This window comes from Rhinichthys klamathensis, unplaced genomic scaffold (assembly GCF_029890125.1).
Source record: "Rhinichthys klamathensis goyatoka isolate OS25496 unplaced genomic scaffold, OSU_Roscu_1.1 h1tg000176l_1, whole genome shotgun sequence".
In the NCBI taxonomy this organism is placed as follows: domain Eukaryota; kingdom Metazoa; phylum Chordata; class Actinopteri; order Cypriniformes; family Leuciscidae; genus Rhinichthys; species Rhinichthys klamathensis.
In genome coordinates this window covers 10,149,694-10,162,434 of record NW_026606705.1, presented here as the reverse complement: position 1 = coordinate 10,162,434, position 12,741 = coordinate 10,149,694, and the positions used below count along the sequence as shown (strand labels likewise).

At 40.6% G+C, this 12,741-nt stretch overlaps 1 protein-coding gene across 2 annotated transcripts in view; it reads left to right on the top strand.

Moving 5' to 3' along the window:
- LOC130092518 (copine-8) overlaps positions 1–12,741 on the top strand; it is a 117,453-nt gene that overhangs the window by 49,221 nt on the left and 55,491 nt on the right. For both annotated transcript variants that reach the window (XM_056260402.1, XM_056260403.1), the window contains 2 exons: positions 5,958–5,997; positions 12,173–12,249. In XM_056260402.1, the coding sequence (XP_056116377.1) occupies positions 5,958–5,997; positions 12,173–12,249 (117 nt within the window). The remainder of the gene's footprint in view (positions 1–5,957; positions 5,998–12,172; positions 12,250–12,741) is intronic.

Sequence of the window (12,741 nt, the reverse complement as noted above, 5' to 3'; positions counted from 1 at the left end):
GGCAACACCTTAGCAACCACCCAGAACTCCTTAGCAGCCACCCAGAACACAATGCTGTACCAAAAACCCTGCACTCCCTAGAAACTACATAGCAACACCTTAGCAACCACCCAGAACACAATGCTCGAGCAACCACCCAGCACTTACTAGCAACTGCATGGCAACACCTTAGCAACCACCCAGAACTCCTTAGCAGCCACCCAGAACACAATGCTGTACCAAAAACCCTGCACTCCCTAGAAACTACATAGCAACACCTTAGCAACCACCCAGAACACAATGCTCGAGCAACCACCCAGCACTTACTAGCAACTGCATGGCAACACCTTAGCAACCACCCAGAACTCCTTAGCAGCCACCCAGAACACAATGCTGTACCAAAAACCCTGCACTCCCTAGAAACTACATAGCAACACCTTAGCAACCACCCAGAACACAATGCTCGAGCAACCACCCAGCACTTACTAGCAACTGCATGGCAACACCTTAGCAACCACCCAGAACTCCTTAGCAGCCACCCAGAACACAATGCTGTACCAAAAACCCTGCACTCCCTAGAAACTACATAGCAACACCTTAGCAACTACCAAGAACACAACGCTCTTAGAAACCACTTAGCACTCACCAGAAACTGCGTAGCTAACTGACAATACACAACCATCTAGAACACTGTAGTAACTTAGTTAAAAATAATTCAGAACAACCTAGTATCAACATAGCAACGCCTTACACCCGCACAACCTTAGCATCACAACATCAAGTGTTGTACTGGTGGCAACAATTTCTTCAATAATAATAATCTATAGAAGATCCGACAATGCAACCAACCTGTTGCTCTGTATAAATTTTGATTTTACTTCATCTGAGCAAATTCTAGCATTAGCAATGCAGTTTGTGATAAATGTGTCATGTTTCAGTGCTGACTGTTTGAATCCTACGTGCATGTTTGTGTACGTTAGACTGACAGATTCCCATCAGGGCATGTGGAGCTATAAATAGTGCTCGGAGAGAGAAGCATAATGCGGCTTAGTCAGAGTGTGTAAATGGGAAGCTGTTTGTGTCGTTCCCTTCAGGGTCTGTTGTGTGTGTGTGTGAGGGCAGACAGCACACTACGCTACAATCGGCTGTAATGGCTATGCTGAGCGTCTCTACGTATGCACACATCATTTATTTTTCAGAGTCTTGTTTCTCAGTGGAGGGGAACAAGAGTGGCTTTTTGTATTTTGTCATTTTCATGTCTTTATAGTGGAATTCATTAGTGGTCTTGGATCTAATGAGTGTGAAATAGGACTGGTCAATAGGATTTTTTTTTTTTTTAAGATCTCTTTAATTAATATATCAATTGTTTCTACTAAATGGGAGAATGAAGAAGTAGAATAAAAGGGGAGCTATTAGAGGCTTTTGCTTAATGGTGCAATCATGTTTGCGAAAATTTGAGGTAAAAGGTCCATTGTCTATTGTATATAGTGTAGCAATGTATGAGTCACTTTTAAACCAAGCAGCTTTCTGCGAATCCTGATAGCGATATATATATATATATATATATATATATATGTATGTATATATGTGTATATGTATATACTGTATGTATGTATATATATATATATATATATATATATTCTGGGAACACTGCATCTCATATTACATTACAACTCATGTTTGCCTTGAGTGGTGTGATTTTTAGAAGAACTCTGGAAAGAGTTTTGTATTAATAGCCTTGGAATTGACTCTAGAGGTGTGAACTTAGTGTCAGGTAACACATTTTGTTTATTTGTTTAATGAATGATGCTTTGCTTTTGACTTCTGGGAACAAGGATCCTTTCAATGTCAATTTGGACAGTCTGAGATGGAAATTTCCAGGCACTGTTGATGAGTAATTAAATGATGAGAGAAAATAAAATAAAATAACATCACTAATAATAAAAAATTGTGCACTAATTTGAGAAAAGACCTAGCCTGGGAAAACCCAGACAACTTCTGGCAAATTTAGATTTGCTCTGAAAGTTAGTCTGGCAAAGAGCTCATTCAAGCCCATTTCCAATCCGTCGAAATCGAGGCACCAATCAGAAACGTTGGGGCGGGCTTTACACGATGAAGACAGCGCTGGGATTTTGAAGCAGATTTTGTAGCCTACATTACAAAGATGGATGCCGCCGTCGAACATCACTCGTTCGAATCAGCTATCGCGTCTGTTTTAAGCGATTTGAACGTTTCCTTTTTGTTAAAAACCGAGCAAAGAACAACACTCGGAGATGTTTCTCCGCCGCTCTGCATACGTCATCTCCTTCATCGCTCTGATTGGGTTTAGGTCTATCCGCGACGTCCGTTGGTGACGCCCCTCTGGAAATGATTTGTCTATGACGCTTTGCCAGACCATAACTCAGTTACAACTGAGAATGGTCTGGTTTTAACCAGGCTAGAAAAGACCAGAAGATAATAAATATTTTTTCAAGCATTCATCTCTTTATTATAACTTTTGATTATTGGGTTTTAACTAAACATTCTTCTCCAAGTCACGCACTGTAACTGCTTGGCTTGATTCCATTTATATGAATGCATGGATCTGTGTCAGGGAGAGTTCCTGTGCATTTCCAGCAATACAATAGACCATGAAGGTCTAGGAGCTGGAATTCTGAAGATCATTCTGAGTAGAAATTAGATCATGAATAATGACAAGAATGTGAGAACATTTCCAAGGCTTAAATCTACCTCAAGGTATACAGAGAGGTTTATTTTTGAAAAGATGAAAAATCAAGGAAGAACTGGCCATACAAAACTGAACGTCCTACCAAAAAACGTCATGCGTAGGATGTAGAATCATTACAAGGTATAGACCATTTGCAAATGCAAATTGAAAACAAGACTTTGGGACAAAAACAAGGAAGTGGACAGTAGTTTCCAATTTTGGCACCTTAACATCCACTGCTAGTGCTTAACATACTTTAGGCAATTCACATTGGTTTACGAGAGCCTCAGTTAAGGAGAAGATTCTGAGTTAAGAGTATATTTATTTTTTGAAGAGCCTCAGTTTGGCATATTCTTAAAGTAGCACATCAAACTGAGAAGAACATCACGCTAGAGTGGACAAGGGTGGTGGCAGATTCATGCTTTGGGGATGTTCCTCTGCGGCAGGGTCTTGGAAAACTCCAGGATAGAAAAAAATGCATGGTGCTAAGTAAGGGAATCTCCTGAGGCAAAGACCTGCTGCATGTATGCAAGAGGACAGAGAGTTCAGTACATCCGCCTGCAGGACAATTACCCCAAACATACTGGAACATGCTAAAAGAACCACTATAATGGCTTAAAGCCACAAATGTAGATGTCCTAGAGTGCTTCACTTAAAGCCCAACTTGAGCCTGAACAGATTTGCCAAGAAAGATTATTGCTCACTGTCAAGAACGGTTACCAAAAGAGGGTTCTACAAAGTGTTAAATATGTGAAGCAGTAATTGCAATGAATTAACTTCCATAATGTGAACAATTTCTGACTGAAACAGAATATTTAAGCGGGAAAAGTGCAGGATCATGGATGTTATGTAAGGGATCATGTACATCCAGCCGGTTGTTATCGCAGAATAAACCCCGCCAGGGTGATCAGGACCTGTCATATATTAAAGACAGCAAAGCGGATTACACTGTATATCACCACATAAACAATTATGGGGATAAGAGTTATTGATTTGAAATTAAATTGTTTTAAAATCACACCTGTTTGTTATTTTATAATCCAACAGTGTACAAAACAATCGTCGCAAAATGGCAGCAGCTGCGTTTGTATGAAACAAGAGAGAGCGAGTCTGTGATACACAGCTGACATTATTAAAGGGGTGGTATAATGCCCCTTTTTACAATATGTAAAAGAAGTCTCTGTTGTCCCCAGAGTGTGTATGTGAAGTTTTAGCTCAAAATACCCCATAGATATTTTTTTACAGCATGTTAAAGTTGTCCCTTTTTGAAGGTCAGTAAAAATGTTGTTTCGTGTGTGTCCCTTTAAATGCAAATGATCTGGTGCTCCTGGCACAGAGGGCGGAGCTTCAACAGCTCCTGTGTGTGTGTGTGTGTTAGCAGCTCCAATTACCTCACGAAGACAAGCACTAAAATGTCAGAAACTGTTCTGCCTTTTATGTTTAAACTGGAGTCAGACAATGATGGAGAGACTCAAGAAGAAGTCACAACATGTAGAATGTAACAGGACGTTTTTGAATGGTTAGTTGATGAATTTATGTTGCTGATGTAGAGTTAGCGATCTTCATGTCTTTGATTAGCATATTCTGTCATGGTCGTATGGGAACTGTTGTAAGATGCCGAAAGAGTGACATGCTATTGCATTTGTGTTACGTACTGTATGGCATGTGAAAAGATGGATGCGACAGCTTGAGCAAACTCACAAATGTGCTCTCCTACAACAACTCTTCCTCTTCTCAACATGGACTGCGTGTTCCCGGGGGCGGGGTTTATGTAAATTTTAGGGTTGGTGATGTCACTAACCCGGGAGGAATGTCGGGTAGTCCCTACCAGCCGTTTGTTGTCGTCCTTAAAAAACGATTTCTTTAAAAGCAAATATCTTTCTTTGCTTTGAACTTTGAGCGTTGTAACTTTTCAGATGTTGTTTATGCTCAAACAGCAACATTACACACCAACTAAAGTTAGAAAAGTGAAATCATAATCAACCACCCCTTTAAATAACTGTACACAAAATGTTGATTTGAGTTTTAATATTTTATTAGCCCACCAAACGCAAAACTTCCACGAGGAAAAAATGTTCCTAGCAAGCGTAAAGCGCTGACTTCAGTTACCCGGATGAGCCTGTGTTAGGAGTTTTTACTGGTTGTGATAGGGGGGTAACATACCGCTGGATGGTGCGATTGACCAATCAGAATCAAGTATTTCACAGAGCTGTGTAATAATGATATTTTTGGCTATTTTTTCTCATCCATATGGCCTTGATTATGTCAGCCAAAAATAATTTCAGAAAAGAAAGTTGCTACATTTTAGTTAAAAAAAAACCTGTGCAGTTATGTAAAGCAATTAAATTACAGAAAAGAATGGTTAATATACTCTGTAGGCAAAAGAAAAAGTCAACTTACACCTCTGACGAGACCTTTTCTTCCATGATGAGTTTACCACCTTCCAGATGCTCCCTTGAGGGCGTAGACTAGTTCCCTAGATAAAGAGCAAATCTCAATTTACTCAGGTCTGGTTGTGTGTATTTGAGTTTGAAAGCAGGCTAGTTGTTTGTGTATCTGTGTGTGTGTGTGTGTTAAGGGTTAAGCCTGTGTCAATGTATGGTTATATTCCCATTCTAGGGTCATGCAGTATTTATGAATGTGAAGACGTATAGCTGAATAGAAAATCAGTCCCTTTTGGGACTTCTTATGTAACATATCCACCTCATTCATACATTTAAAACACTCGGACACATACAGTATACTCCAGTGAAAGTTAAATGGAGGAGAATATGAAGAATGGTTTTGAAATTTGTTGAAAATGAAAGGGAACGTCAATTATTATGCTTAGCACACAGCTGAGTTTATATCCGATTTGGCTGCCCCAGTTATGACAAAGAGATTAAAACTCTCATTTTTAAAGAAATGGTAAATCATGTATGAATATCAGACCAAATCATTTCAAAGCTGTTGTCATGTGACACTGCAGTCCTTTGCATTAAACTATTTTTAAAAAGTATGATTACCATATACCTTTGTGAGAGCTTCCTATACACAGACATCATTTTCAAAAGGTTGGCAGCAGTCCCAGAATGCATTGTGGTTAGGTTAGTGTAAAGATTCATCCAAAATGGTGGTCGAAGTCGAAAGATATGCTGGTTATATGCTTTGATTGTGTGGAATGAGTTGGTTCAAAGAACTACAGGGTCAACAGGTCATTTGATATTACACAAGCAATAAATACAGAATTGATGTGTGTCCATTCTCAATATGTCCTTCTCTTGTTTTTCAGGTATGATGTCGACTCCAAGAGCCCCAACCTCTCAAAACATGTAAGTCTCAGAAACTGCTCTGTGTTTCCTCTCAGACTCCATACACACTTGCTCATGGCTCATGATCTCCTCATGGCCATTATGAAGTTTAGCATGCCATCATACACACTCACCCCGTAGTAAAAAAAATCTCATAGTGCTTGTAATCAGCAGGTCTGTTTAAATGAGAATAAAGAGCCAAATGTGGGTTAATAGAGGCGTGTGATTAGAAACGCTCTCACAGAGAGAGTGGCGTGATTGAAGCAGTGTGTTGGTGCTCACGCGGGTCCCTGAGGTGTCATCTCACACGGTGATGATGGTTTGGAGTAAAAGATGCAAATTCACTGCAGTGGTCCCATCTGTGCTAGTCCTTTATTTCTTTCAAGCTTCAATCAATCTTCCAATCAATCAACCCAAAATCTCCAACATCCACCCACACTCCATCTGGCATCAATAAATAAATCAATCAGCTAAAACTCCCACCCATGAACTGTCAATTAAGCAATTAGTCAGGGCATACATCCAACCATCCATCAAGCATCAGTTGTCAATAAACCAGCCAACCAATCAATCAATCAATCAATACATGGGGGAACTTTTGCTAAGTTCCATTATATTGGTGGTTTTCTACAAATCTAAATAATTGGATTTTCTTTATGGGACTTTCAAAGTTTCACCTATGATATCAGGCTGCAAAACCATTTTGGTTCTTATTGGAACCTTTATTTTTAGTCTGTTAATTCCATGGTAATTACAAGGCAAACTAACAATAGTAGGGGTCATGTATTGCTGGTTAATTCAGCATTCGTAGTGCATGAGACTGTGTTGCAAAGTGGAACTGCTTAATGAAACACATCACGACATTTACTTATCCAGACGCTCAACAACATCATTGATCTAAACCAGCCACACATTTCTCTGGAAACCTTCCGTATCCCAGGCAGAGCTCCCCAGCATCTGTACTGCTATTGTTTCCTGCCGTGATCATGTGGACACACTGGGAGAAAGAGACGGATAAACTGATCTCTCCACACATCATGCACAAGAGTAATTGAAAACACCCTCAGTGACTCCAGTGTGCACACAGGTTTCATCCCTGAAAATTACCACCTCCAAATTATCTCCCAAATCAGACAGTTCTTCCTGGTGCTTAACTCCCTCCCTCGGTCACCCAGAAATCAATATCGCCCTCTTTCCCCCCTGACTTGGAAAGACAAACACAGCTTGTCCACTCCCAAAGGGAATTTGGTACTGCATAAAACCATTACAGGATGTGTTTACATGCGAAGAGTGACTACGCTCCATCGTCAGGTGAAAATTAAGGGAAACTGCAGCAGGGGAAAAAAAAACACACATGCAGGGAAAGATACAGTGAGAGATAGATGAAGAGGGAAAGAGGAAGATGAGGTCGTCTTGGTAAAGTTTATAGACAATAAAGATAGATTATTCGTGTTCATTTTCAAGAATACAAATTGCAAGTTGAGTCGCCGGCAGTAATTAGAGAAGCAGTAGGACTCGTAGCGTAGGAGCAGCGTAGCAGTAGGAAAATGCAGTGTTTCTTAAATAACTGAGGATGAACTCAAAGAGAAAAGATAAATTAGTAACAGTTGAAAATAAAAATAAAAGTTCCCCCCCGAAAAAAATAAAATAAAACCGTTATATTTTACTCACTCTAGTTATTCCAAACCCATATGAATTGTTTTCTCCCAGGGAACACAACAATCTGCATACAGTGCAAATAAGAACTAATGCTATCAATAGCCGCGTTTCCACTGCCGGGCCAGGGCCGGGCCAGGGCTAACAGCGAGCCGAGCTGAGCCAGTGGCCTCGGGCCTCAAACACCAGGCTTGCGTTTCCACTGCCGGGCCAGTAGCCCCGCAGCACTGCCCTAAACCCCGCCCCTAACACGCCTTTCTGGATCAAACGTCATACAACCCAACCCATTTCAGCGGGTATTATGAATTTATTTATTTTTTTAAGTTAGGAAGATTGCATGTATATTAACTCACCGGCCGTGGCTGCAGCCTGCAATAGTGTCCAGATTGTCTCGCGAGTCGCCACTAACAGAGGGACGGTGACCCAGCACACCGTCCATCAAGTCGAACCGTGAAATTTGGAAAGTTCCTTCTCTGAGCTCCGTTTTGTCCATTGTGCGTTTGAATCGCCTTGTAGGCTACAATACTGCGGCCGCAACTTTTTTTTCCCTGAACTTGAAGCGTTGCTCGCTGAATGCTTAGCTTAGAAAGTTCAGCATCGATGTATTTTATAACGTCTTCGTTTCTTCACAAGCCGTCAAATTTACGTTGTACCCTTTCTTCTGCCCAAATGCTCAGAAGAGCTTTGGTATCTTCGACAGACCAGTACAGGCGATTCACCATTTTTCGAGCAGCGATTATTTTGCGCGATATAAAAAAGTGAAATGTGCATCTTGCTTCAGATCATAACGTTCCATAACACCGAAAAAATCCGCCTTTTACCTTGACCACGCCTCTAGCCCGAGCTGACCCGCTTTGGCCCAAGGTATTCGACGGGCCAGAAATCCTGGCTGTTGGCCCCGAGTAAGCCCCGATCAAGCCCCGGAAGTGACAGTGGAAACGCGACTGGCTCTGGCACGCACTAGCACAACTCGGCCCTGGCCCGGCAGTGGAAACGTGGCTATTAATGTCAAACATGACACAGAACATGCTCACACCATTGATTAACCAATAATCAGTTAATTGTGTCTAATTATTTTTTTAAAGTAAACTAAAAAATTTACTTTCTAAACCTGTTGTCTTTAAAATGATGCACTTCTCTAGATTGAGTCATGGGCAGGTGCTTCAAAGACTCAGAATTACATTAAATAATCTCTGGGGTGCCTCAGGGTTTAGTGATTGGCCCTATTCTCTTCTCGATATACACAACTTTTTCAATCAGTTTAACAACGGATATTTGACATGCAAAATCTAACTTAATTTAATTTAAAATGCATAAGCATTTCAAAGTTTAATTTAAGATGCATATGCATGTGTAGAACTGTACAGTATGTCCCTCAGTTTTTCTGTGTTTCTCTGCTGTTTTTTTTTTTTCTGAAAAAGAAAAGTCCCCTATCCGTCAGCCACTAGTTAGTATTACAATAAAATGATGTCTTTAAATATAAATAAAAACATACTTGCTAAGGCGAAGCAGTTAGTCTCATTCATTCTTATTCTCTGGATGTCTTATTTTAGTTTTCTCCTGGGCCATTTTATCATTCTCTCTCCATCACTGCACTTTCCATTGATGCACATTTTTATTGATACAAAATATAGTAAATGAAAATCTTTTATGTTCAGCATACGCACAGCATATGCACAAGTATCACCTGCCCTTTATTAAACTGCTGTTGCGAAGGTCAGTGGGGCAAAAACTTCACAGCTCTGCCAAGAAAATCATTTGAATTCTAATGGCTTTTTTAAGCCATATGTTGTGCTTCACTTCAGATCATTTATCAAATGGGTGACAACATTTCAACATGATGTGTGAACAGCTTCAGCCCTTGAAATAATGTTGTTTTTGATTATATTATTGCTTTCATGGTCTTTTTTCAAGGCAAGTCACCTTTATTTATATAGCAGCAGACCTAGAAGCAGAGATGTTCACAAGTCTTTCATCTGTAGTCCGAGTCAAGTCTGGAGTTTGTTACTTTATAATCCAGAACAATGTATAAAACAATCGTCCTGGCAACAAGACAAGTTGTTATTTTCAATACAAACGCTAAGTGAAGTCATTTCAGGTTGAGTCCAAGTCAAGTCTGAACTCGAACTCGAAAAAAATGACTCGAGTGCGACTCAAGTCCGAGTCTCTAACCCGAGTGCCCATCTCTGCCTAGAAGAAAATAGTGTCATAGTCCAGCTTAAAGCAGCACTAGTAGGAATTCCGTTTTTTGTCAAACAGCGACCCCTAGAGTCGCTGTGGAGTACTTGTACTGTCGTGAATAGCACTCACGCAGAGATGGCTCGCATTCACGGCCGGATCCCCTCCCCCTGTACACCGGTACCTGTTCAGTAGGATGGACGCTGTAACAAGTGGAAATAAGGTATGGCCCCTTTAAGAGCTGCGCGCGCCCTGTTTAACTGTCGGCAGTCTGTATTGTATGTGCTGTATTGTATTGTATGTGGCAGTCTGTATTGTATGAACACCACATCGGCGCCAGGTTATTTCTGTTTGATGCTCATTTTATCAGAATTTTATCAGATCTGTTTTTTGCCGTAAAGCAATTCGTTACCTCGCGAGCCCTGATATCACACGATACTTCCTAACACTGAGGCCGGCGGCCCGCCGGCCAAAAGTTGCAAGGGTGGTTTTGCGGCTCACAGGCACCAGGGGGGTGCGAGATGACCACCATTCAACACGAAATCAGTAATATAAACATTACAATGACTCCAAAGCTGTTCGGTTAAGGTAAAAAAGTTACTTAGTTCACCTTTAAGTAAGTTCAGTGAGGGTTCATTTCTGTGGTAAATTATTAATTTAGTTCATTTATCTATACAGCCGCTCTGGAGAAAACAGTGATGTCATCGTCCAGCTCAGTTCAGTTCTCATATAATGGTGTCAATGCAGGAAGATCAATGATATTGTTAAGTGTCCCCAACTAAGCAAGCCAAAAGCCAGAGGCGACCTTGGCAAGGAACCAAAACTCCATCAGGTGCCAGAATGGAGAAAAAAACCTTGGGAGAAACCAGGCTCAGTTGGTGGGGCAATTCTCCTTTGGCTAAGCTTATTTGAAGCTTGACAGCCTATAGTCATCATTCCCTTTTCATACATTAAAAAGTGTATCCAGTATATTTTTCCACTGGGGTTTGGGAAAGCCACTTAATTCTATTTAAGATCAATCTTAATGCCACACCTTACAGTAACATTCTAGAGAATTAAGTGCTTTAAACTTTATGGCAGCAGTCTGGGAGGGCTTTTTTGTTGTTGTTGTTTTTTTGCTCTAGCATGGCAATGCCCCTCTAGGGAAAGTTAGGTCCATAAAAACAAAAGATTTACTGTGAACTTAAACTGGCATACTGCAATTCCAAGCCTTAACTCTACTGAACACCTTAGGGATGAGAGCCAGACTCCATCACCCAACAACAGTGCTTTTGTGTTTGAATGGTAGCAAATCCCCACAGTCCCGTTCCAACATTGAGTGGAAAGGCTTCCCAGAAGGGAGAAAGCTGTTAGGGAGGGCCAACTCTCTATAAATGCCTATGATTTTGAAATGAAATGCTTAACAAGCACACAGGGCTGTGGTGTTTTGGTGTACACATACATTTGGCACTATAGGCCACGTACACCCTGCAGTTAAATTTGGTTGGTTTGCTGGTAGAAGTCTTTCAGAAACCCTCCTACTTCCCCAGCTCCACCTGTATAGATCTGCTACGGGTTTTTTTTCATGTATGTTATATGTGCAGCAGCAGCATGCTCACAGCAATGTCTGTGAATGTATTGGCAGTAGCAAGTCTCAGTACTTGCTCTGCAGCAGCAGCGTATAGCAGATCTATTCTGCCAAGACCAAATACATTAACATTGCCATATCCATTACCATGCCAATCTCATTACCATGCCAATCTCTCAGAGAGTTGTCATGATAGAAATGCTTTGTTGAAAATAAGACCCGCACCTTCCCACTTTATAACTCTATAAAGTTGAATGCTTTATGAGCCAAGCCCATTCAAGCCCCAAAACACTTATAATAAGTGGACAAGTTAACACTGCAAGAGTGCGCTCTGTGAAGCAGCTTTACAAACATGAATGAAACACAACACCTCTTTCAATGGCGGCTTAGTTAAAAACTGTAGAACATAAGTCTTTGGTTGCTGTAATATTAATTTGGTGAAAAATAGTGGATACCAAACATGCTAAACCAAACATGGCGATGTGTCAATCATTGAATTTTCGGGAGTGAATCATGTCCTGTACGAACATGATGATAATTTAGGGGATTCACTCCGTATTTAAATGCGGTTGTCACTCCTGAAACTTAACAGTGTTTACATGGACATATTGTACTATAGTTATGTTCAAAATGATCAAAATGATGAATCTTATCTTTGCTCTGACCCAGTGATTTATAGATAAAGCCGAAGAAACCTCAGACATATTATAAATAGCAATATGAAAGGTCAGTATTTCAAATTGTCTATGTTAAAAAATACCTCCCAGCCTCCTTTTATGTTCTCTCTGTTTGCAGGATTTCCTTGGACAGGCCTTGTGTTCGTTGGGAGAGGTGGTGGGTTCGCAGGGCAGTCGTATGGAGAAAGATCTTGGGTAAGAACCGCTCTGTTTGTTTTGTTTACTCCTGAGTTGACAGAGAACGCTTATAGCGAGTGTTATGAGCCCACTGAACCTTACTTCTCTAAACCATGTTGGATTTGTATGGTTGTTTTAACTCTAAATCTACTCTGAAACTCAAGAGTTTGTTCATCTAACTTCATGCAACAGGTCTCATGTCGTTCTTGGCATGAGCCAAGAGCTTAAGTGTAAAATTCATGGCTCCAAAACAATGACAATGTGGTGTTTACATAGAAATACAGTTCAAATGTTGCCGTGCTGAATGTATACGATGAAAGAAATGCTGGGAAACCATCAGTGGATTGTAACTAAGCAAACTGTGACTAAGCAAAGTTTGCGTGTTTAGTTGAGGGTATAAAGTTCATATCGACTAATGAGCTGCTGTTCGCTATTGGTGCTCTTTATTCTGACTCTGCTCATTAAAGTCTTTAGTCCACCTCATCTGCACAAACGAACCTTTGAGCTTCC